Consider the following 26,743-nt stretch of genomic DNA (forward strand, 5'->3'; position numbering starts at 1 on the left):
CACCACCATCAAAATACCAGAAAGGCACACTCAGACACAGGTTAAAGTTCATGCCACACGAACAACTCCAAACAAAAGCCCAAGAAGGTATAAAAACCCACTCACTACTACAGGTGGTCAGCTTTCCCAGAGCCATCTTTCTGTCTGGCTCTCCTCTTCAATAAACTACAACCTTCTTTCTAAAGCAGTCTCCATTTTGATTATTCCCAGCTTGGACTGGACCCTGATGAAGATTTTTCTTTCAACAGTAGGTTCATAACCTATCTGGATGATGGCATCACACGAAAAACCAAAGAGTTTTACAGGCAGTCCCAACTTAATGACCACCATTTGGACCAGAACTTCCATCACTAAGTGACATGGTCAGTAAGTGAGTCACACTCAGTTTTATCATCTTTTTTGTTGCTGTTGTTAAGCAAATCACATGGATGTTTAGTGTGATGGCTCATCAGACCCTAGTTTGGAGTAGTAATAGTAGTAGTTGGAACCGGGATCATGCGATGGAGATGGCACCTGGAGAGTTCAGGGCTGAAAACAATGCAGATCCAGGCCCATCCAGCATTGGGAAGGACGGCTGACTGGATGGGGAGCCACATGCAGGAGAGGATCAGCTGCAGAGGGCCAGTGGGGATGACATGGGACAGGTCACCTCTGATGAGGAACCGCTACCTCTCTCACCTGATCTGCAGGCACAGAGAGCAGAGCAGAGGGAGGCACAGAGGATGTCAGCAAGGTTGCTTGCAAGGAAGCAGCCCCACCCCTCCTCATAAAGAACATCTAGTGTGGGATGATTTAGCTGGATGCTGGGGGAAGGTGTGCTTGTCAGGAACCCCAGTTTGCTTTGATGCGCACCATTGGGAGGCTTTAATGGACACAACTTTGTGAATCTGAGATCCTGTTTCTTGGACTTCTCTGAACTTTGGACTTCGCTTGTGGACTTTGGACTTGACTCTCTTACTTCAGGCTCTTGGACTGGCTTTGATTTTTGGAACCCTGGACTTTGTGTTGCGGACTTTATATTTGTTGGTATAGTGACTTCCCTCTTTGCTTTGTGGAGTCAGATAGGACCTAATTCATGGAACTGGAGAATTCAGACTGAGGGAAACTGCAGGCTGGGGTGGAGCTTCACTGGTACCATAGGTGCTGTGTTTGTTGTGCAATTAATGGACCCTACCTTGCCAGAGTGACTCAAGTCAGAACGGTAAGTGAATCTGGCTTCTCTCATTGACTTCGGTTGTCAGAAGTCTTCTGCAAGTGGCAATCATGTGACCCTGGGATGCTACAGCTGTTGTAAATGTATGCAGTGGTGGGATTCAAATATGTGAACAACTGGTTCTCTGGGTGGATGCCACTTCCAGAAGTTCATGCTGGGCCTGGGCACCAAAAACTAGCTACCGGTTCCGCCGAAGTGGTGCGAACCAGTTGAATCCCACCACTGAATGTATGTCAGTTTCCAAGTGTCCAAATTTTGATCAGACAACTGCAGGGATGCTGTTACACTCATGAATGTTAAGACTAGTCAGAAGTCACTTTTTTTAGCATAACTATAACTTCAAATGGCCATGAAACAAATGGTCATAAATTGAGATCTATCTGTAATTTCTCCAGAAGACTTGAAGCTGACAGCCAGAGGTGGAGAAGCCAGAGTAAAAGAAATAACCTGTGAGACCCAAATGAATTCTAAAATGCAGGTGAGCATGACCTTAGCTGAGAAGATTTTAAGCACGCAGGTATGAACCGTGAAATGAAAAGATTATAGAGCTGAGAGTGATTTCCCCAGGTTTATGATGCTTTCATTCTCCATGTACACAGATGTGCACTGACACTTAGGTTGCAGTATTATTAAGATTTATGGAAGAGTCAATTCTACTGAACTCAAGATTTCCATCATGAGATGTCATAATAGTAGTAGTAGTAGTAGTAGTAGTAGTAGTAGTAATAATAATAATAATAATAATAATAATAAGTTGGAAGGGACCTTGGAGGTCATCAGGTCCAACCTTAAAAACTTCCAGTGTTGGAGCATTCACCGCTTCTAGAGGCAAGTTGTTCCATTGGTTAATTGTTTTAATTGTCATCAAATACATATTTTTGTGGTCAACTAGTGGTTGTCTTGATTTCTGCAGCCCTGACCTGCCAATCCTCTATGGACTGTATTGTACTAACTCAAAGCAGACCAGGCAGTTTTGCTACACAAGAACTGCCAACTAGTAAGACTGCAGACAAACAAGATAGCTTTACCAATACCAAAAAATATCATTTGCCTGTAAGCAAAAACTGTTGGGATCATAAAATAGAGAAAGTCATAGAAAATGATAAAATTAAACTGCTCTGGGACTTCAGAATTCAAACAGACAAGCACCTGCAACATAACACCCCAGACTTAACAATTGTCGATAAGAAAGACAAAAAAGTCTGGATAGTGGACGTGGCAGTGCCTGGAGACAGCAGAATAGACGAGAAAGAACTGGAGAAGATAACAAAATACAAAGACCTACAAATAGAAATAGAAAGACTGTGGCAAAAGCAATCAAGGGTAGTACCAATAGTAATAGACTCCTTGGGTGCAATCCCAAAACAACTGGAGCACCACTTGAATGCCATTGGCATTGACAAATTCGCTATTAGTCAATTGCAAAAGGCGGCCTTACTAGGAACTGCTTCCATCCTGCAACGATATTTGTAATACCATCAAACATTCCCATCTGCCTATCCCAGGTCCTGGGTAAGGACTCGATAGGTAGACAAAATGCCAAATCCAGTCTGAACATCTGGCTGACTGTGCGATGATCCATAATAAAAAGTTGGAAGGGAGCTTGGAGGTCATCAGGTCCAACCCCCTGCTCAGGCAGGAAACCCTACACCATTTCGGACAAATGGTTGTCCAGTCTCTTCTTAAAAACTTCCAGTGTTGGAGCATTTACTGCTTCTAGGGGCAGGTTGTTCCGTTGGTTAATTGTTTTAATTGTCATCAAATACATATTTTTGTGGTCAACTAGTGGTTGTCCGGATTTCTGCAGCCCTGACCTGCCAATCCTCTATTGACTGTATTGTACTAACTCAAAGCAGACCAGGCAGTTTTGCTACACAAGAACTGCCAACTAGTAAGACTGCAGACAAACAAGATAGCTTTACCAATATGCTTTTTGCAAGGTACAGAAAATCTTTAGGAGAGGGCTGGACAAACCACAACGCTGGAACATAAGTAGCTTCCAGGCCCTGCTTTGCAAATTCCAGAGCACACCCGGGGGTTGTTACAAACATTGGATGGCCTATTACATATTTTAACAAACCAACCATCCTACAAATGAAAACATTCACTAGCAAAACCACAGTAGTGCAAAAAAAAAAAAAAAAAGAGTTTCCCCTTGAAAAGTGTGTCCAGGAGGCTTAATGACCATTATTTTGCACTTAAAATTAATTGGGATTGATTGGTCCTGGCCGCTGGCAGCATTGTTGCATCACCAGCTGACCTTTTAGGGCTCTGGGAGAACTAAATAATCATCTTAAAAGGATCTAGAATAGAGTATCATGAGCAGCTGGTTAAAAAACAAGAGTAATCCTATAGATCAGACATGTCAAACTCGCGATGTCACGTGACGTGCAATGTATTGGAACTTTTTCTCCATTGCCAGCAATGGGGTGGGCGTGGTTTCCCGATGACGTGTCCGACCCATGGGCTGGCAGTTTGACACCTCTGCTGTAGATGGTGAGACTGAATTGCAGTCCTTTCTGGTACCTTCTAGGGGTCACACCAAATGTTGATTCGATTGGGATTTCACTTCTGTCATTTATTTTACATTTTGTTAATTGATAAAAATGAACCACTAAAACTTCTAACTAAGTTTGGTCCAGTTGCCATGATTCATCCTTTAGACACTTTTGGCCTGGGTCACAGAGTCTTCATTAACATATTAATATTTCTATTTCCGAAAGCATTCTTAATTTACGGCATTTTTGCACAACTGCCTGATGCTTTTGCACAGTGCTGTAGATGCCAATAGGACCATTTCAGTAGTTGGTTCCAATATTGCTCAGTGGGCATCATTTGGAGAGCAGGGTGGATTTGAGAGGTTTTATACTTATTTTTAGTCTCCAATGGTCACAAGGAGCTAGCGTCAAACCCCAAACCAAGAATAATGGTAATTATTATGGTAATAATGGTAATTCTCTCAAGCTGAATTCTTCATTATTTCACACCAATAGACAAAACCTTGCCAGACTGAAGACTCTTCTACCTGCATCTACAACAGCGGTTCTCAACCTATGGGTCGCCATTTTTTCCCCCTTTTCCGGCGGGTGCCTTACCTCCCTTGGGCTGGGCCAGCTGGTGGCCCAGCCGGTGGTCGGCCTGCTCCATCTCTGCCACTTGCCAGCTACGCCTCAGCCGGCGCAGGGGGCGGCACCATGCATGCGCGGCGCTCCTGGGCAGGGAAAGTCCTTGACTTACGACCGGTTGGGTAGTCCTCAACTTATGACCAGTTAGTCCTTGACTTACGCCCGGTTTAGTCCTCAACTTACAACCGGTTGGGGGTCGCAGCATTAAAAAGGTTGAGAACCACTGATCTACAATATACTCTGTGAACTATTAAGGAGGAACTGTCTTCACCCTCTTTCTCTCACACATGATATCTGGACTAAGTTGCGTCTTATTCCTATGATTGCAGCCCTTCCTTCCTGGAAATCCACCTCCCCACTACATTCCTTCACATCTAGCAGGGACGTCACAGGAGTTGACATTAATCAAAAGTTAAATTCAAGGATGGTGTGATTACAAGTTGAATTATGTGCAAAAAAGCCAGTTATGATTTTTTAGCAACCACATATATTTTTATTTGTTTCTTTCTTTATTGATCAGATTTAGAGACCACTCATCTCGGTCACAGAGCATCTCTGGGTACTGTATAATTATGTTAGATAAATCTTTTCCAGAATGAGGTTACATAATAAAAGTGGGTTAATCTGCTAGAGCCCTAATGTGTATATTTTAAAGTTTTTTTTCTTTTCAAAGGAGAAAAAGGGTCATTTTGCTCTAAATTTTGCTGCTAAATTTCAGTAGTAGGATATGGAAAAGACTCTCAGAAACCTGAAAATGGGATAATGTATACATACCCATAATCTCCCATCTTCACTATTGAGTGAGGTTAGGCTACCTTTACAGAAATTTAAAATGCATTTGTTCTATACTACTTTATTCAATTAAGAATGAACTAGCAAGTTTTGCCATGTGACTCAGTTTCTAAGATGCAGCTGAAGCCATAAAGTCAGTGCTAAGACAGCACCAATTAATGGACTGTAGATTTCTTCTGACTCCATTAATATTCAGCTCAGACACGATAAAAGCTAAATCCACCAAGATATGCTGGCACATGATTCAAGATAGTCAGGCCATAAACTTTAGCTCTTTTCATCTTTAGAATATACCAGCCTTCAACTCAGAGGATGGGGTGAATAGAACTGCTCAAAAATAATGGTGCATTAATGAAAAGTGTCCTTCAATTAAGAAGAAAAATGACTAGATAGTAGGGAAACATGAACCCAGGGTTCAAATTCATTCAGTGTTAGCTTCTCAACTCTCTCCTGTTTCAATGATTGTCTCTCATTTGGGGATTTTATAATATGCAGTAAAACAAAACAAAAAGAAAAGAAACACTAGCCTTGTGATTCAACTTTCGGAGATATTGTATGTTAGCATATGGTGAAGACCAATTATTTCAAATGCAAGCACACATTTGTGATGTTCCTCTAGTTTCACCAAATACATTTCCATTCCTTATTTTTTAAAACAAGCAAACAAACAGTACTAATGGGGATGATGGGAGTTTTGGATCAAGTCTATAAATTTGCTTCAGAGAGCCATTCTGCCATTCATTATTGAATATGGTTGTCTTCTTAAAGAAGGAAATGTCATTATCTGGGTACAGGAAGGAAGGAAGGAAGGAAGGAAGGAAGGAAGGAAGGAAGGAAGGAAGGAAGGAAGGAGAATAATCCAGCATAACTGAATGAATTTTATATGTTAGATGAGGAATAAAGAGAGGGTGAAAATAAATGCCTTTTCTTTTTTTCATAGTCATTAATTCTGCTATATATGGTAGCACACACAAATGTGTTACAGTACACACAGAGAGGTTTATGGTAGGGTATCTTCAGCATTGGATTCAGTTGGAGAAGACAATCCTTCATGAAGAGACCAAGGAAAATGGGCATTGTGCAAGATTTTATGCCGTGTTTATAAATGCTGTTCTTTTTCTGTGCTATCCTGAGCGAGGACATTTAAATTCTGGTTTATCTTTCTCTGAATAAATATAGCATATAGAATGGCATGTAATGTACTTTCTTGTGAAGTAGATAGTGACTTTCAGGTATCTATTCAAAATCTAGAGTTTGCAGATTGGAATCTCTGACACAAGGATATTTCAATTCATAAACTGACATTTCAGTGATATTTCTTATTTGATAAATGACTTCCAGGGTTGCGGTTGCATACACAGGAGGGATTGGCATTGTGTGATAAGGTTCCCTTCTTCCACATTCTTTCCTCCTAGTGATGTTGTGGCAGATGCAATATTGAACAGAATGAGGTGTGACTTTTTCTATTCACAAGGTCATGCTGCAGTAGCCTCACTTTTCCGTGCACTCCACAAAGCTGTGCTTGCTTCCGAAATCTTTTGGAAAACATGCTTCAGACCATGTGCAAATACGGTCACAGACCCCTGTCTGCTTTTCATTAAAGTAGCTCTGCTTTTTCCAGACTTTTGTGCCAGCTTTAAAAAAAAAGTTGTGACCTGAAAGCAATGGCACTTAGACTTATATACCGCTTCACAATGCTTTACAGCCCTCTCTAAGCAGTTTACAGAGTCATCATTTTACTGACCTCAGAAGGATGGAAGGCTGAGTCCATGAGAATTGAACTACTGGCAGTTGACAGAATTAGCCTGCAATATTGCATTCTAACCAATGTGCCACCACGGCTCCTGTTAAGTCCTCAGCGAAATGGCAAATAACGCATGAAGCAGTCGCAGTTCTCAGGAGCCTCTTTATTAGTGTACAGCATACTGGTTACAAGACGCCGACAATGCCCAAATCCCTCTGCTCCTTTTAAAGCCGATCCCCGGGCCAAACGGCAACATTTGGCGCACTTGCGAGTGCTGGCAACAGCCAGTCTGGTCCCGAGCAGCTTGCACCTGCCCGGGACCGTTGCAACGTCCCGAGCCTGCCTTCACAGGCTCAGGACATAACACCCCTCCCCCCCGGCTAAGACTATAACCACATAAATAATAATACGCGACCTTCAACATGAGTGTGAGACCCACACTAGCTCTATGTACCAAGTCATCAATTTGACTTCCATTTTCCCCCAGTGTTCAATATTCCTACTTGTACAGGAATACCCTCTATTAACTCTACTTTGCCAGTAGTGTTACAAAATCTTCTAGATATTTAGGAGATCTTCTAGCTCTCTGTGACCTCCGAATTTCCTGGTACCCTCCAAGTACCCCTTGACTAGGGGGTGCTATATGCTTGTCCCCATTGTTTGACCCTGATGGTCCCCAAGGACTGTGCTCCAACACCTGGCCTGCTTGCTTGCCCACCGGGCTCGTCAGGCCAGGGCTTTGTTCTCTGCTTAACCTGGTTGTCCTGCCTGGTTGCAGGCTCTCTGGCCCTTCTAAGTGACTGCCACTGTTGGGCAACTCTGTAGAGCCTCTCAGGTCTGCCCTAGACCTATCATGAGGCTGTCTTCCCCCACGTTCCCGTTCCATAGTCGGGCTTTCTAGGTTCTCAGTACTATCCCAAAACTCAGTTGTCCCCTGAGTGATGCCAGAGGTGTTGTAATTGGGATTCGGTTCCTCGACCACCTCCCTATGTGCTTGCCCCTTCCTAGGAACAGTAGCAGTGTTGGGCCAACTAGACGGAATGTGTGCCAGCTTTCTAGCAGGGTGTGAGTTGTTTGGATGCTCCCTGTTATTCTCCCTGACTGGAGTACTGAATGATGCTGGTGTATAGTGATTATGCCCCCGGGGTAACTCCCTGGCTGGAGTAGGCACTGGTGCCTGAGTTCTAGTTAGACCCCATGAATTCCTGTTTGGAGCACTTGCGGAATCTTGGAATGGGCTATCTGTGGCTTCCCCGTTGATTATGGGCTGCAGCCCACACCCTTCCCTTTGCCCATAGAGGTCCCCCTCCCCCCCTGGAAAAGAACCAGGAGTCTCAGTAGGAAAGTCCCGTCTTGTGCGTAGCTGATCGATGTGTCATAGCCGGACACGACCGTCATCCAGGGAAACCTCGTAGGACAAAGGACCTGTGACCTTGGACACTGTGGCAGGGACCCATAAATGACCAGGCCCGTAGTTACGAGTCCAAACCGGGGCACCCACTAGCAGTTGTCTAGGAGCCCTGGGGTATGTGATTTTAGAAGGTAGTCTGTCCAGGTGCAACCGGTCAAGCTTAGTAGTCGGTTTGCGCCCCCAACGAAGTTCAGCTGGGCTCCTCCCGGTAGAAGTGGAAGGTGTAGTGCGATAAGAAAGGAGGAAGTCAGCCAACCTGTGATGCCAGTCTCCATAGGTCAGTTTCTTTAAAGCATCCTTGGTGATGCGAACCATGCGTTCAGCCATACCATTGGTGGAAGGGTGGAAAGGCGCAGAGGTGGCATGACGAATCATGTTGGCCTGAAGAAAGCTTGGAATTCGGAAGAAGTGAATTGAGGGCCATTGTCAGATACTAAAACATCAGGAAGCCCATGTGCAGCAAAAATCTCCCTCAGTACTTGAATAGTCTTTGCAGTAGTGGTGGAAGAGACAGGTACAACCTCAAGCCATTTTGAATGGCTATCAACTAGGACCAAGAAGAATTGACCTTGAAAGGGCCCAGCGTAATCAAGGTGCACCCGAGACCATGGAGACTGTGTTTCCTCCCATCTATGCACAGGAGCCTGGGGCATTTCTGGGCGTGAGCGTTGACAAAGGTGGCATGCGTGCACCTTAGCTTCAATGTCTTTGTCTAACCCAGGCCACCACAAATGGCTGCGCGCAAGCGCCTTCATACGTACAATGCCAGGATGACCCTCGTGGAGGGAACCTAAGACCCTAGTCCTCATTGAAGTAGGAATGACAACTCTGCTGCCCCACAGCAGACAACCCTGGAAAGTGGATAACTCGTTCCTTTTAGACCAGAAACTCTGAAACTCAGTACCTGGACAGCTCTCTAGCCATCCAGATAAAACCCAAGACAGCACACGGGAGAGTGTGAGATCTGTGGCTGATTCAGCAGCCACATCCCTGGCATCTAAAGGAGACTCAGGCAAGGCCTGAATTGAAAGGATGTTGATTGTTGGTGCAGGATCAGCCTCTACTACTGGTAGGGGTAATCTACTGAGGCCATCAGCGTGGCCCATTTCTTTCCCAGGTTTGTGAATTAAAGAAAAATCATAGGCTGACAGAAAGATAGACCATCTCCGCATTCTGGGGGAGATGATTTGGGGGGTTTGTTTATGAGTGGTAAACAGCCCCAACAAAGGCTTATGGTCAGTGAAGACCATGAAATGTCTGCCATATAAGAAATCATGGAACTTTTTGATTCCAGCAACAACAGCTAAAGCCTCCCTGTCTATTTGAGCATAATTTCGCTCTGCAGAAGACAAGGTTCTGGAGTAATATGCAACAGGGACCTGAGTTCCATCCGGTCTGAGGTGGCTTAGTACTGCTCCCACCCCATAAGGAGAAGCATCACAAGCAATGCACACAGGAAGGGACTCATTGAAATGTGCAAGCACACTGTTAGAAGTGAGTAAGGCTTTAACCTCATTGAAACTTGCTTCATGTTTTTGTGACCACTGCCACACTGCCTGTTTGTCCAGGAACCTATGAAGTGGTTCGGCTACATTAGCCTTGTTTGGAAGGAAGGAGTTGTAGAAATTCAAAAGGCCCAGAAAGGCCTGTAGTTCGGCCTTGGACTTTGGCCTAGGAGCATGCATAATAGCTTTTAATTTGGACTCAGCAGGGTGAATCCCAGTAGCATCGATTTTGAATCCCAGAAAATCTGTAGAAGGCACCCCAATTTTACATTTGTCCTTCTTGAGTTTGAGGCCCGTTTCCCTGAACCTCAGCAGAACAGCCCTTAATCTCTCAGCTAAGTTGTGTGTAGAGTCTCCAGCAATTAAGACATCATCAAGATAGGGGCAAACCCGTGGTATACCCCGTAGTGTGTTTTCCATTATGCTTTGGAAAATTCCAGGAGCCACATTTACTCCAAATTGTAGCCTCTTCACCTTGAATGCCCCCCTGTGGGTTACAATGGTTTGAGCTACAGCAGCAGCATCGTCAACAGGCAACTGTTGATATGCCTGAGCTAGGTCAAGCTTTGCAAAAACACGCCCCCCCCCCTTGAGGGAGGCCAGAATATGACTGACCACAGGGACAGGATAGGCATGTTGCTGCAATGCCTTATTCAGAGTGCATTTGTAATCTGCACAGATGTGAATGTCCCCATTAGCCTTAGGAGGCGTAACAATGGGGGTCTCCCAAGGGCTGGAGTCAACAGGTTCTAAGACTCCTTGCTGAATCAATTTGTCCAGTTCAGTGTCAATTTTTCCTTTTAAGGCAAAAGGAACCCTTCTCGCTTTAATTCTAAGAGGGGTGACAGTGGGGTCTAGTTTTAAAGACACAGGGGGTCCTTTGTATGTGCCCAGCTGTGGGCTGAAAACATCTGCAAATTCCTTGCAGACTTCTTGTAGGTCTACTGTTTGCAAGCTATTGAGCCCTGTGACATGTATTCCCAAGGCCTCAAACCAATCGAGTCCTATGAGACTCGTTCACTCACCCCCTACTACCAATACATCTAATGGACCTTCAAAATCCTTATACTGTACGTTAAGGGTGGCCTCCCCCTTAACACACACTCTGGAGTTTTGAAAGTCTGTTAACACAATGTCAGAAGGCCTCAGCTTGGCCTGAAAGCCACTGCCAGAACAAATCTTTCTGAAAGTATGTATGGAAATGATTGAAAGTGCAGACCCAGTATCCAGTTCCATGGCCAATGGAACCCCTTGTAAGTGACAGTTTTTTCTTAATGGACTTGTGTGTGCCGGTCCTATAAATGCTTCTTCGCGAAGCACAGAAACCCACCCTGTTTTGGCTGGGGACCCTGATACCTTTAAGGCGCAATTCTTCTCGGGGTTGTACCTTCTGACGGCCCAGACACACAGCTGCAATGTGGCCCTGCTTTCCGCATGCTCTACAGATAGCAGAGCGAAATCTGCAGTCTATCCTCTTGTGTCGACCTCCACATCCGAAGCACTTGGGGACAGCTGAGGGGCTTTCCTTCTGCTTCCCTTCTTTTGTTGGGTAGAGACGGTCTACTTCATCATCGGGATCCTCTTCTGAGTTCCCTTGGACTCCTTCCTGGTGCATGGACACAGCTTCTGGATTACTTCTGATCGGCCTCATGTTCTTGATTGCGCCACCTGCTGCCTCTTCTGCAGTAACCTCTCTCAAGGCATCTTGGAATGATAAGTCTTCTTTAGCGAAAAGTCTCTGCTGCAATTCTCTATGTCTCAGTCCACATACAAATCTGTCTCTTAGCCTTTCTTCTAAGTCTTTAAACTCGCAGTGTTTAGCGGCTTTTCTCAGTGCACCAATGTACTCTTTAGCTGATTCACCAGACCGTTGGTCCCTCTGTTCAAAAGTGTGGTGCCAAGCGATAACAGACAACTTGGGCTGGAAGTGTTCCTTTAGCAGTTTCTTCAGATCTGTGTAGGTGACAGATTCTAGAGGTGCAGGTGCTGCTATGTTTTCAGCGATCTCAAATGCGTCTTGACCGCAAACGCACAGCAGGGTGGCAGCTTTTAAACTATCTTCTCTCACTTGATTGACCTTAAGATAGTTTTCTACTCTGGCCACGTAAGACTCCCATCTTTCCGGATGCGTGACATCGAATTCTGAAAGTCTACCTACTTTTGCCATCTTAGTAGTATAGGAAGGGTCTATCAGCCAGCTTACCCCCAACGCTTGCTGAATTGGCAGGCAGCTGCTGAGTTTAACGCCGTTTCCTACTGCTCAGGAGTCCAAGGTAAGCTTACAACTTGTCTGCAGTCGTTGTAAGGCATCCCACCTTCGTCGCCAGTGTTAAGTCCTCAGCGAAATGGCAGATAACGCATGAAGTAGTCGCAGTTCTCAGGAGCGTCTTTATTAGTGTACAGCATACTGGTTACAAGACGCCGACAACGCCCAAATCCCTCTGCTCCTTTTAAAGCCGATCCCCGGGCCAAACGGCAACATTTGGCGCACTTGCACTTCGCGCATGCGCGCGAGTGCTGGTGACAGCCAGTCTGGTCCCGGGCAGCTTGCACCTGCCCGGGACCGTTGCAACATCCCGAGCCTGCCTTCACAGGCTCAGGACATAACAGCTCCTATGTTCATATGGCCTTGAATTATTTTTAAAAATAAAGCTGGAATACAAATAAATAAATAAACATTTTTTTAAAAAAAATCTCTTATGAGCTCAGATTGTGCCCTTTTGGGGAAATGTTTACTGAATCTGTAGTTCATGTCCTGCTATACTGCATTTTTATAAAGAAGCAAGGATCTGCCTTTGATTTATTTCCTGTACTGCTGTTATCATCAGCCCAATATGAATCAGTTTCTATGAAAGTGGCCACATTTTGCTATGCTATTTGTAAAACCAGACACCCTTTGATTGTATCGATGGTCTAGCCGTAAGCTATAGGGTTTCATTTTGTTTCATCTTGTTTGTTGTTAACTTGTTGATTCTGCTCAGTGACCATAATGAAGTACTGAGGCTCTCTATTGCTATAATAAGTTTTGTGGGAAAAGATTCAAGACTATCAACACTTTATATATTACTTGGATTCTGTTCCAGCTAAAGTTATTATGCCATGTGCCAAATACTTCAAATGTTTATTTGGAACCATTCTCAATATAAATATCTGTGCTTTGTTTAGTAATGTTTCTGAAAGTTGCCTCTCCTATATTACAAATCAGGGTATTAAAAATCAAGTCTAAAAAGCAGGTCTTTTATATTAAGCAGATGATATCTTCAGACCTTCCAGTGTTTCCCATTGGGTTAAGCCTGATTTTGATTTTTAAATAATAATAATAATAATAATAATACCAAAACAACTGGAGCACTACTTGAACACCATTGGCATTGACAAATTCGCTGTTAGTCAATTGCAAAAGGCGGCCTTACTAGGAACTGCTTCCATCCTGCGACGATATCTGTAATACCATCAAACATCCACATCTGCCTATCCCAGGTCCTGGGTAAGGACTCAATAGGTAGACAAAATGCCAAATCCAGTCTGAACATCTGGCTGACTGTGCGATGATCCATAATCATCATCATCATCATCATCTGTTGGGCACAGAGAAAATGCACTGCTTTGAGGTTTCAGGTTTTACCTTTGGCATGTTTAGAGGGGGTATGCGTTGAAATTTGCATTCTTGTCATCTGGCCTGCTAAAGACGGCAGATTTTGGACATTCTCTGCTGCTGTATAGCTCTTCTAAGAATCAGGATTTTTTTAAAAAAAAAAAAGATTATAAAAAATAGGGCGATAACTGCTATTTATCTGTAACAGGCTTGAATATCTAAAGATAAAAATCTATAATTGTCCTGGCAGCCCTCCAAGCGAGAAGCAAATGTCTTATATGAAATGGGCATAGCATGCTGGGATTTAGCTATATTAAAACATATTAATCAGCTGGATCGTGCTGTAATGCCGATGATGACCAAGCCAAATCAATTGAGTTAGCTTTATAAGCACAGCTACTATTTGTTGTCTAAATTTCAACAGGGAAATTCAACCAAATTTTCTAGGGCACAGAATTCTCAAGCCTAAAAGTCTACTAGAAAAGACTAATGTCTCCATATTTACCATCCATACCACTGAGGTCTTCATATTTATCATTATACCACTGATAATGGTTATACATAAATACATAAAAATTATCTTGATCTGCTGAGAAAGCAATTCTGAACACATGGGAAGAAATTATCCTTCAGTTAGACTAGAACAGAATAGAATACTTTATTGGCCAAGTGTGATTGGACACACAAGCAATTTGTCTCCAGTGCATAAACTCCCAGTGTACATAAAAACAACAAAGAATATTATCATAAGATGCCAATGGAGAAGGTAGTAGAAAAGATGAGAAGGATGATAGTAATACAGCCACTATGACTAGTCTTCAGTCATTAAAGTCTAGCCTAAGTGCATGTTTTCCCAATGAATCTAACACATCCTGAGTGAACAGCTTGCTCCAACAAGTTGTTCAACTTGTGGTTATGTTAAGATTTTGCTTTTAATCTTTTAATTTTAATCAGGCCAGGCACTGATTAAACTCTGTTGTTCTAAGTTATTTGTCTGGATTGGCTTTAAAGTCTGAATTACTGCTTAGGATAGGGCTATAATAATATTAATCTACCTTCCACTCTTCTGATTCCAGTCATTCCACTTCAGGGTTCCTTTTATCTAGATTTCCATCCCTCTGTACAAATGAGCAGAGACCAGAGACGCATGAATGAATTATTAGCCAGCATTGCGCTGTAGCAGCCAAACAAGCCAATATAGTCCTAGGTTACAACAACAGAGGGATAGCATCAAGATAGTACTGGTCTATAATGTACTACTGAGGCCACACTTGAAATATTGCATCCAGTTCTGGCCATCAAGATACAAAAAAGGTGCTGGGGCCTACAGAGAGTGCAGAGAAGAACAAAAAAGATAAGATGTTTGGGGGCTAAACTATATGAAGAATGGCTATGGGAACTAAGTATGTCTAGCTTAACAACAGAAGGATTGGGAATAACATGATAATTGTCTTCCAGTATTGAGGGGCTGTCCAAAGCATAAGGTAGGACAAGAAGGAGTGGGTGGAAGCTTATTCAACAGAGGTTCAATCTGGAACTAAGGAGAAATTTCGTGATGGTAAGAATAATTAATCAATGGAATAGCTTGCCTTCCAGAGTTGTGGGTGCTCCATCACTGGAGGTCTTCAAGAAAAGATTGGACAACCATTTGCCCCAGATGGAACACAGTTTCCTGAGTTGGGCAGGAGATTGGACTAGAAGACCTCCAAGATCCCTTCCAGCCCTATGACTCTACAATACTGTGATTTTTGATGGATATTTAAAAGCCACACTGATCAAACTATCACGATCTCTTGAACACTGGCTTCTTTTTCCTAATTTGAGGCAACAGTGCTTCCACTGTTGTTGTTGTTTTAAACCTCATTAATATGGGTGGCGTTTTCGCTCAAGATTTTCTGGATCCAAATCCTTTGGAATCAATTATCACAATCAGAAGAACTAGTCGTTTACATTTATTATTTGTTGTTTTCTCTCGGCAGAGACACTGAAGAGAGTGAACTTTACCAAACCCTGAATAATGAACTGTAAGTGTAAACAGTCAAGGGATAAAAGCAATACTTTGATCTTTGTCTGAAGCATGGGAGTGACTTTACCTGCAGGGAGATGGAAGATTCAGCTTTTCTAGAGAAAGGAAACTTTCTCTGGGAAGGAAGGAACTTCCAGGTGTATCCCAGGGGTCAGCAGTATATCTATCATCAGTACAGATGGTCCTTGACTTAAAACTATTTGTTTAGTGACTATTCAAAGTTACAGCGGCATTGACAAAAAACTGACCATTTTTCGGACTTCTGTTGCAGCATCCCTGTGGTCATATGGTCAAAATTTGGATGCTTGGCAACTGGCAGGTATTTATGATGGTTTCAGTGTCAGCAATCACCTTTTGCAAACTTCTGACAAGCAAATCATGAGCCGAGGTAGCGCAGCAGTTAGAGTGCAGTACTGCAGGCCACTTTAGCTGACTGTATTCAGCAGGTCAGCGGTTCAAATCTCACCGGCTCAGGGTTGACTCAGCCTTCCATCCTTCCGGGGTAGGTAAAATGAGGACCCAGATTGTTGGGGGCAATGTAAATATATATATATACATTGCTTACTGGTGTACACCACATAGAGAGTGCTTGCACTTAAAGCAGTATATAAGTCTCATAAAATAAAAAATAATTTAACGACCCCAGTATTCACTTAACAATTGTGGCAAGAAAGATTGTAAAATAGGGCAAAAGTCATTAACAATTGTCTTGTTTAGCCACAAAATTTTGGGCTTATATGTGGTTGTAAGTCAAGGACTACTTGTACTTCCCCGTGACATTCACAATCCTCCAAATTAAAATTAAATGTATTTTTATAATATTAAAAATAATTAGCCTTTAGCAAGTAATGCTTGGATCTCATGACCTGCTAAAGTTAGATTAGTGACATCTCATAAAATCCAAGGGTCATGTTATTTTAAGTGACTGGTTGCCAACCCCTGGTATATCCTATCATATAAACTGATGACATGTTTATGCCACTTTAATTGCAATGATTGCCTTGCTATAATTTGTGCCTTTTAAAGAACCTGTATGATTTTCTATCAGAAATCTCTATTCCACTCTCAGAATTACAATGCAAAAGCTAATATTAAATCTCATCTATCTAATCTTCATAAATGCATATTTGTATATAGGTCATCTGTGCTTGCCAATGGAAAAACCTCACCTGCGTTGCATCTACTTATAAAGGAAGCTACCATTTGTACGTTATACTTGCGAAATAACCACACAAGTTATTTCTGGATTGTCCATCTTTAAGGAATCCATGATAAGTCTTAGTTCAGTGGTTCTCAACCTATGGGTCGGGACCCCATTTGGGGTTGAACGACCATTTCACAGGGATCGCCAAACAACGCAGTCCGCCATTTCCCCCCCCCTTTTCCTTAGCTGTGCTACTCCCTTTTATTCTATTGGCTTTTGAAAGCCAATAGAATAGACTCTCTTGAATAGAGTCTAATTCTATTGGCTTTCAAAAGCCAATAGGAATTGTCCAGGCTGTCTCTGCCCTGCTGAGCCCACCAAAAGTCCCATTCTGCATATGGTGCTGCACCAGTTGAGTAGTCCTCGACTTACGACTGGTTGAGTAGTCCTCGACTTATGACAGGTTGGGAGTCGCGGCATTAAAAAGGTTGAGAACCACTGTCTTAGTTGGTAAGAGGTTCTGTTTTGAAGGGTCCGTAGTGCTCTCTCTGAGCATGGTTGTTTTCTTGCAGCTATTTCATTACCCAATCATCATGTTACCTAGTTTGGATAATGAAACATCTGCAAGAAAACAACCAAGTTGTTGAGAGCACTAAGGATCCCTCAAATATTCTCTTTTATTGGCAGCTGGTGTTTTTTAGGGCAAAGTCTGTTGAAGGCAGTATCTGGGAGAAGTGTAAAAGGCTAGTTTAACCTTCTACAATTCTGGCAGAGAGAGAGAGACGATAACTTTACTGGCTTGATGCAAATAGATTAAGAAAGTTGCTTAAGCATACATGGGGATTCTTATCTCTTATGACTTTGCTGGCCTTGCCTGTTATAAATTTGTAGGGAAGAAAAGACTGGGAAAGGGAAGTAGCCCAGCAGTTCTCTTATCTGATCTTGCTTTGCTGGGATAGGGTTTCCAAAGAAGTTAGAGAACAGGCTTTTGCATACCAAGCAGGGTACTTAACTTAATTAGCCTGTTAGATTGATTAGCAAAAGCCAGGCAAACTTGAACTTGCAAGCAGCTGAACAAGCAAACAAAGGAAAGCTAAACAAAACACCTACCTCGTCTAAGACCACTTAGAGAGCCATATAAATGATCCAAGTATTTTTGCTTTAAATAAATCTGTGGAAGGTATCTAATTAAGAAAGCAGTTGATGTTTGCAGTCCACGTTTGCTTCTCTTCCCCACCCCCACCCCTTTACCTCTATTCTGTTACCCATTCACATCAACCTATACATTCTTTTCAGAAATCTTTATGAAAATCTTTATGTGTTTTTCACCTAAAGTACACTTGCAGGTTCCTTATATTTATTTATGAGACTTATATACCGCTTTAAGTGCGAGCACTCTCTAAGCGGTGTACACCAGTAAGCAATGTATATATATATTTACATTGCCCCCAACAATCTGGGACCTCATTTTACCTACCCCAGAAGGATGGAAGGCTGAGTCAACCTTGAGCCGGTGGGATTTGAACCGCTGACCTGCTGAACACAGTCAGCTAAAGTGGCCTGCAGTACTGCACTCTAACTGCTGCGCCACCTCGGCTCTATGGTATGTTTAGGGTGGAAAATTCCATCACATGGTTTGAAAAGGTGAATGTGGAAGGACAATTGCAGCTTGAGTTAATGTATCATATTAGGAAATGCAAGTTAAGGGTATTACAGTAAATGCAAATCCGAGAGATGTCTCCCTCTTTGAAAAGAGCCAGGTCCAAAGAAAGCCATGTCCAAAAGAGCCAAGGTTACAGTTCTTAACTGCAGTCCCCTTTTCTTTATGCTGGCAAAGAAACCTGGACATTTTGGAATCATCAGCCCTGGCTATGATAGGGCCTCAGAGCAGAGCGGCTGTTTCAGGAAGCAAAGATGTTTTTCTATATTGCATTTATGGCTACAGGTGCTTGGGAGAGGTACTTTCAGACTTCCAAGAGTCTGTTAATGTAACCTTACAATAAAGTTAGAGCTAGCACTTCAAAGACATGCAAATGAGAGTAGATTAATAGGTACCGCTTTGGTGGGAAGCTAATAGCATTCCATGCACCTTTGACATAGTCTGCAGTGTTTCTCAACCTTGACAATTTTAAGGCATGTGGACTTCAACTCCCAGAATTCCACAGCCAGCATTGCTGGCTGTGGAATTCTGGGAGTTGAAGTCCACATGCCTTAAAATTGTCAAGGTTGAGAAACACTGACATAGAGTCATGACCACAGAAAATGTCTTTGAACATTGGCTGCCTCAGCTAAGGAAAGGCTGAATATGCCTGGACGGGGGAAACCTTTACTTCGTATACTTCTTATCTAGGTTACATCATAGAGGTGACAAGAACTTCTAAATCAGTGGTTCTCAACCTTTTTAATGCCGCGACCCCCCAACCGGTCGTAAGTCGAGGACTACTCAACCGGTCGTAAGTCGAGGACTACTCAACTGGTGCAGCACCGTTTGCAGAATGGGACTTTTGGCGGGCTCAGCAGGGCAGAGACAGCCTGGACAATTCCTATTGGCTTTTGAAAGCCAATAGAATTAGACTCTATTCAAGAGAGTCTATTCTATTGGCTTTCAAAAGCCAATAGAATAAAAGGGAGTAGCACAGCTAAGGAAAAGGGGGAAAAAATGGCGGACTGCGTTGTTTGGCGACCCCCGCGAAATGGTCGTTCGACCCCAAATGGGGTCCCGACCCACAGGTTGAGAACCACTGTTCTAAATAATGCATATGCAATTATTAAAAACACGAGGTTGTGGTTTGGACATCTTTTGCAGGGGCTCCCCAAATTCCTGAAACATTACATCTAAGCCACAGACTTGGAGCTACTGATAGTCATGACGATCAGATTATAGGATACATACTTTTCCCTTTCGAAAGGTAGTATTATTAAGATAGCATTATGGTGAAACAGCCCAACCAATCGTAAGACAGCTTTCTGTGATCCAACAGAAAAAAAGTAAACCATATCTTCATTGGGCTATTGTGACATGTCCAAAAGAACTCTTGGACTGATTTTTTTACATCCTGATCTTATTGAATTCCAGAAAAGCAGTTTGTACCTTGAGTGCCTTCTACACTGATAAATCAGATAGGAGGGACATCTGGGCTTTTGAGAAAGACAATGTTTCTAAGTTAAAAAGTTATAAAGGCCTTTTAAGAATAACAATGCTTGTTGTTGTTTTATGGGCACCTATCTTCCCCATCACACATCCTTAAAGAACTACAAATCCCATGCTTTATTGCCAGTAATGTCTATGATCAAAGTGGTAGTTATTCCTGTGATCACTTATAGAACTGAGTGATCTTTAAATCAGTCAACTGGTCTCTTTTGAGATAAAGCTTTGATTTGGGCTCCAGGAGTTCCAGTGAGCATTCAGAGATTCCCCACACAAAATAACAAAAAACAAATGGCACAAAGAACACAAGGTTAGCCCCTGGGATGGATACATATTGCTTTACCACAATGCTCATCTGATCATTTTTTACATGATTATCCTTCTCTGTCTTAAAATTGTGCTTTTCCTTATCTATTTAGCACAAGGCTGGCAGAAAGCAACTCAGCTCTGTTTAAGGATAGCGCTATGATTTAAGTGACTTTAAAATTTAAAACTGCATATGCTGCACATTTATCTGGAACATAAAATTGTTCAGAAATGTGGAAGTGGTTGTAAAATTTGGGACATTAAAGGTTGGGGGCAGAGGAGAAATTTAGTTGGGTGTTTTCCTATCTGTGGCAGATCACCATTAATCTTAAATTTTAAGATGACTTGTTACACCATTCCTGTTTACAACACAGGTCCTTTTAGCAAATCCTTCTTTGAACCCTGATTCAAGTAACTTTGAGGATATATATAAACCCTTCAACAACTCTCAGAGTACTAATGACCATATGGCTGCAAAGAATATAAACCCTTCAATTCCCCATCATTTGGTCAGAATTGATGAAGCTTCTTGGATGAGAAATGAAACATTTCCAAGGGGAAAAAAAAACAAAGTCCAACTGACTTTTGAAAAAGCTCCTTTGAGTATTGTACCAGTGGTGACACATGGTTGGAGTATGGATGGACAACCTGGAAAAACAGAAGCCACCATCAGCTGTAGAGTCATAGGCAGCCCCACCCTCATTTCTCAAATGACCCCTGTGCCATGTAGGGCAGAATATCAAGTAATCTGTTACCAAAAGCCAGTCAGCACCTAAATTTTGACCTGAATTGCCCAACAGTCAGCAATGGGTCACTGAGAGGAAGGAGAAAAACTTGCAGTCTCCTTCTTCTACCAAATGACTTTGCTCCAGATTGCGGGGGGGGGGGGGGCAAATATTTGTGAGAGGTTGCATTTTTTGCAAATGAAAGCAATTACGTAAATAGATACTGACTTTAACCTCCCAAATGATCAAATTAACTAGTAAGTCTCTCGGTGCTTTAAAAGGGTTCAGAGGATGGGCCTTGAATCCTGATCCTGAAAAAAAATGTTTATTCCATATATCTCTTAAAATAAAGAAGCTAATGGCGTAAAACAGTGGTTCTCAACCTGTGGGTTGGGACCCCATTTGGGGTCGAACGACCATTTCACGGGGGTCGCCAAACAACGCAGTCCACCATCTTTTTCCCCTTTTCCTTAGCTGTGCTACTCCCTTTTATTCTATTGGCTTTTGAAAGCCAATAGAAGAGACTCTCTTGAATAGAGTCTAATTCTATTGGCTTTCAAAAGCCAATAGGAATTGTCCAGGCTGTCTCTGCCCTGCTGAGCCCGCCAAAAGTCCCATTCTGCAAACGGTGCTGCATCAGTTGAGTAATCCTCGACTTACGACTGGTTGAGTAGTCCTCGACTTACGACCGGTTGGGGGTCGCGGCATTAAAAAAAGGTTGAGAACCACTGGCGTAAAACAAGCTTCTCCTTCTTTCAGGCTCATGCAGAAGCCTGAAGGATATTGAAGTGATTCAATTAATGAATAGCAAAGAGAACGTCTAAAACAGCTCTAATTCCTATCTCTCCGAATACTCTGAAACTCATCCTGTTTAAGACTTCTAAAATGTTCCCAAAATCTTTCACTAAATGTAAGTGCTGCAGATTTAGGAAACATCCTTCATTGGCAGTCCATCTTAATTTCCTCTATAACTTTGCAATCTGTCTTAGTTTGCCCTGTAAAAGAGCCAAGGTGGCATGACCTATTATATCCAGAACTTGCTCATCCATGGGCCAATGCTTTCAGTTCTCATTTCACAGTGCCTGATGCCTTGGGAGCAGATGTCTGTTGCCAGTCAAGCCGAACTGAAATTTCCACCTACCGCTAAGTTAAGTCAGCACAGCTGCCAGGAGCTCTTTTATATTCCTATTTTCCCAAGTTTGTTTGGGTGTTGTCATTGTCAAATCAAGTCCGAGTGTAAAGTAGACTGAAAGCAGCGAACAAAAAGGAAGGTCATTTTATCACGTTTGGCGGGCATGCATAAAAGCTAGAAAACGTTGGGTTCAACTACATAAAGTGATTCTGAGGATTTTCCGTTTCAGCTTTCTCATATTTTAAAGGTTGACCTTCAGTTGAAACCAGAACTTTTCCTCCTGGGACAGATAAATAAAGAGTTAGAAAAGAGTCATGGTGCGCTCTTTTTATTTATGATAACTGCAGCAAGATTATTGTATGCACAAAAATGGAAACATTTGGCAATGCCTTCAGTAGAGGAATAGTTGGTGAAGATGACCAAACTTGCTGAAATGGCTAAATTGGCTTGTTTGATTAGAGAAAAGGCAATATTTACAAGTGACTGGAGACCCCTTATGAACTTTTTGCATGATTTATGGTTTTGATGAAAAGACAGATTATAGAAAGAGAGTCATAATGTATCTTTAGATAAAGTGTAATATACCGATAACTTCTGTGAAGATCAGAAGCCACTTTATATCTTTCTTTATATCATTTTTTCTTCTATTTTTCCTCTGCTTTTTTTCTTTCTGCACTTTTAGATTTTTCTTTTTTCTCTCCCTTTCTCTTTCTCTTTCTCTTTCATTCTATTTTCATTTGTTGCAATTCTTATCACTGTTAAACCTTTCAATAAAAATATGTATTAAAAATAAATTAGACTGGGCCACATTTGAATATTTTCACTGGGAAGCTTCACTGCGAAGCTTCATGGGAAGGCCTAATATACTTGGAGTTATTCTGTTATTATATATTTCTTAAGCTGAAAACCAGTCAGCCTTCAGGTGACTAAATAGTTGCCAAGGCAAAATGGGAAATTCTTTCTCACCTTAAGTTTGTCCATGTGTGTGTGTGTGTATGTATGTGTGTGTCCATGCATGTGTGTGTACGTTGGGATGCACCTGGGATATATCCTTGCTCCATCTCTTGAGAGAATCATGAGGCTACAAGTCTATATATTTATCACAGAGCAACTGAACCTCCATAATAGGACATTTTCTATGCATGTGTATGGTCCCAGATTCAGTTTCCAGCATATTTAGTTTTAAATATAATCAGCAGGAAAGTGAGAGAGAGGTGGAAGGGGCTTCCTGAGAACAAGCCATTTAATCATCATCAGTTTGAATCAACCATCCTTCTCAATCAGTATATTATCCAGGTATGTGTATTAGAACAAAAAAACATAGAATAAAGAAACTTGGAGGTCTTCTAATCCAAGCTTGAGCAAGGGACTCCATACAATTCTGGACAAATGGTTGTCCAGTCTCTTCTTAAAAACCTTGAGTGAGAGAGCACTCAGAACTTCCGGAAGCAAACTGTTCTACTGATTAATTGTCACTGTCAGGAAATTTCTCCTTATTTCTAGGTTGGCTCTCCCATCTTCCATCCATTGCTTCTTGTTCTGCCCTCAGGTGCTTTTGATGAATAGGCCGACGTCCTCTTTTCTGTGATAGTTTCTCAAGTACTGAAAGATTGTAAAATATCATCCCTAGTCCTAGTCTTCGTTAGATTAGCCATATCTATTATGGCTTCCAGAATTCTTAGCAATAGCCCTGATGGCCAGAGAGTTCTGGAAATGGAAGTCCATATATCTGAAGGGCACCCAGTTGAGAAAAGCAGGAATAAGTAATAGGTGCTCCCCCCCAGTGGGATAGGTTCTCATCTTATTTTATCAAGTCGTATCAAAACTTCAAGAATATCTCACTTCAAGAATATCTACTGGAAATACTTGCAAGTTTATGTTTCTAAGCTTTATAGAGCATCCATATTTTACAGAAAGTCCATAAATCTTGGTTGATTTACAGCCTAAACTTAAATATATAGTCATCTTGCTATGTTAATGGAATTGTCTTCTAAGTTTTTCCTGGGTTGTAACTCTAAGAAAAAAAGAGTGAATTCCTCTGAAAAAGTCTGGGACAGTTTTTTAGACATGTGCATATTTTCCGTGACAAATTGCACCTGCAGAGACACAATTACAACTCTATAGTCTCACAATATGTACTTAATTTCAAAATGGATCAATGTCCACAAAATTATACACATAAATAACATATTCCTTAAAAGACACTTCTTTTTTCTTTTTGATCTTCCTTGTTTATCTCATTATGTTAGAGAAGAAAAGGATACCCCCTGGCAATCATTTTGCTAAGAGCGTTCAGCTTAGCTTCTGGCTTCGCCATAATTTAGAAAGAACAGTTCAGCAATTTTATTATCTCCCTGTCAATATTTCACTCCTATTGTCCTCCCAACCTAACTTTATTTATGCTGATATTTGAACTGAAGCTTTGTTCAGCCTGATAGGGCCACTAAATTATTGCTAGGGAGGAAAAGATAGTTACTAAAGAAACAACTAAATGATGGTTTACAACACTTGATCTACTAAGCTGTTGTGGCAAATAAATGTTGTAGATGTTTCTCAAGATACATTATTGACATAATGGTACACTATAGAAGGGTCCGTGACTTCGGACAGAGGGAAGGTTAATATATATGAGTAGAAATTCCCTTAGACATTAAAGGACAAAATGGTATTATTGTTTGAAATTCTAATACTAAGAAAGCAATTGAATCAAACAAAGCAGAGGGGATTGGGTTAAAGCTAAAATAGAACATATGTAGCAGGCAAGGTAGGACAGATTTTTATCATTAGGAGCCTGGAGACTAAAACATACGAAGAACAGTTGCAGGAAATGGGTATGGCTAGTCTAGAGAAAAGAAGGACTGGAGTGACATGATAACAGTGTCCCAATATTTGACAGGCTACCACAAAGAAGAGGGAGTCAAACCATATTCCAAAGCACCAGAAGCCAAAACAAGAGACAATAGTTGGAAACTAATGAAGGAGAAAAGCAATCTAGATCACTGGTTCTCAACCTTTTTAATGCCGCGACCCCCAACTGGTCGTAAGTCGAGGACTACTCAACCGGTCGTAAGTCGAGGACTACTCAACTGGTGCAGCACCCATTTGCAGAATGGGACTTTTGGCGGGCTCAGCAGGGTAGAGACAGCCTGGACAATTCCTATTGGCTTTTGAAAGCCAATAGAATTAGACTCTATTCAAAAGAGTCTATTCTATTGGCTTTCAAAAGCCAATAGAATAAAAGGGAGTAGCACAGCTAAGGAAAAGGGGGGAAAAATGGCAGACTGCGTTGTTTGGCGACCCCCGTGAAATGGTCGTCCGACCCCAAATGAGAACCACTGCTCTAGAACTAAAGAGAAATTTCCTAACAGTGAGAACAATTAATCAGTAGAACGGTTTGCTTCCAGATGTTCCATCACTGAAAGCTTTTAAGAAGAGACTGGACAGCCACTTTTCTGAAATGGAATAGGGTCTCCTGCTTGAGCAGGGGGTTGGAGTAGAAGACCCCCAAGTTCCCTTCTAACTCTATTATTCTGTATTCTGAATTTAGATGCACAATAATACAGTTCTACAGAAATCTACTCAGGAGTATAAAGAATTCCATTAGAGATTTGGAAGTGAATTGCAGTATTATTTTTTTCTGCCACTAGATCAATGTCTGGATGAAAGTTAAAGAGAAGAAATCTTTTGCAGAACCGATGAAGATTGCATTTTTAAATATACAAGGTCTCTGATGTATGCAGTCATACATATCTAAACTGAGAAACCCAGACTCTCCAGATGACAGCAAGAGTCTTATATCACTTCACATCCATCTGGTCATCTAGATGTTTACAGCCCAAGTATCTATTTAATGTAATTATATACTAGGGCTGCTTCAGAGCATGTGGGTTGTAGACATAATAGCTATCAGCTACAAATTAAGCAAAATACATTTTTTCCTAGGATTTTCCTAGGACCATTCATAGCCTTGTTTTAAACATTGGAAAAACGACGATCATTGTCGATTTCAGAAAAGGCAGGCATAGCCACACACCTCTGTGTATTAATGGTTCACTTGTGGAGGTGTTTAATAGCATCAAGTTTCTGGGTGTGCAGCTAATGAATAGGCTAGCTTGGTCGCTCAACAGTGAGACACTGGTAAAGCAGGCATGGCAGCACCTGCATTTTCTGCATCACATGAGAAAAGCACATCTTCCTTCCCCTGTGGGTCAGGACCCCATTTGGGGTCGAACGACCATTTCACGGGGGTCGCCAAACAAGGCTGTCCGCCATTTTTTCCCCTTTTCTTTGGCCACGCCCCTGGCACCCAGTGATGTATAAGTGGTTGGGGGTCATCACAACATGGGGAATTGTATTATGGGGTCGCGGCATTAGAAAGGTTGAGAACCACTGCTATAGAGGGACGATCATATTGCATCACAGCCTGGTTTGGAAGCATTACTGCTTCAGACAGTAATGTGCAGAGAGTGATGAGGATGGCAGAAAAGATTATTGGTAGTTCACATTCTTCCATCCAGGACATGGCATATAAGTGATGCTTGAGCAAGGTCCGCAGGATTGTCTGGGATGCTACACATCCTCTTCATGACAAGTTTTCCTTGTTATCTTCTGGGAGGGCTTTGTAATATCTGAAGCAGAACATCCAGAGTCAGTCACAGTTTTGTTCCATATAGTATCAACCTTGTGAATTCTCAAGCTTCCTCTTCCTACTATGTATTCAAAATGGACAGAGATTAATATATATATAATGTGTATATGTGTGTTATGTATGTGTATGGGTAGATATATACTTTGTTTTGAGAGCAGGCAACAGAAGTTAATTTTTAATGTTGGCCAGTGTGCCCACAGTAAAAAATGACAATAAAAGTTCTTTTCTT

At 42.0% G+C, this 26,743-nt stretch overlaps 1 protein-coding gene across 8 annotated transcripts in view; it reads left to right on the plus strand.

The window, feature by feature from the left end:
• Positions 1-26,743, plus strand: part of KCNMB2 (potassium calcium-activated channel subfamily M regulatory beta subunit 2) — a 381,704-nt gene that overhangs the window by 147,137 nt on the left and 207,824 nt on the right. For 3 of the 8 annotated variants that reach the window (XM_039355431.1, XM_039355424.1, XM_039355425.1), the window contains exon 2: positions 15,365-15,409. The exons of 1 other annotated variant lie outside the window; for it this stretch is intronic. Coding sequence is in view for 2 of the 7 variants with exons in the window: in XM_039355424.1 (XP_039211358.1) it covers positions 15,365-15,409 (45 nt within the window). In the remaining 5 variants the exon portion in view is untranslated. Of the gene's footprint in view, positions 1-248; positions 363-1,608; positions 1,692-15,364; positions 15,410-26,743 lie in introns of all 8 variants that reach the window. 4 more of the 8 variants (XM_039355429.1, XM_039355428.1, XM_039355430.1 and 1 more) reach the window with 4 other exon arrangements.

Source organism: Crotalus tigris, unplaced genomic scaffold (assembly GCF_016545835.1).
Source record: "Crotalus tigris isolate CLP2741 ecotype Arizona unplaced genomic scaffold, ASM1654583v1 scf7180000018690.2240587, whole genome shotgun sequence".
In the NCBI taxonomy this organism is placed as follows: Eukaryota; Metazoa; Chordata; class Lepidosauria; order Squamata; family Viperidae; genus Crotalus; species Crotalus tigris.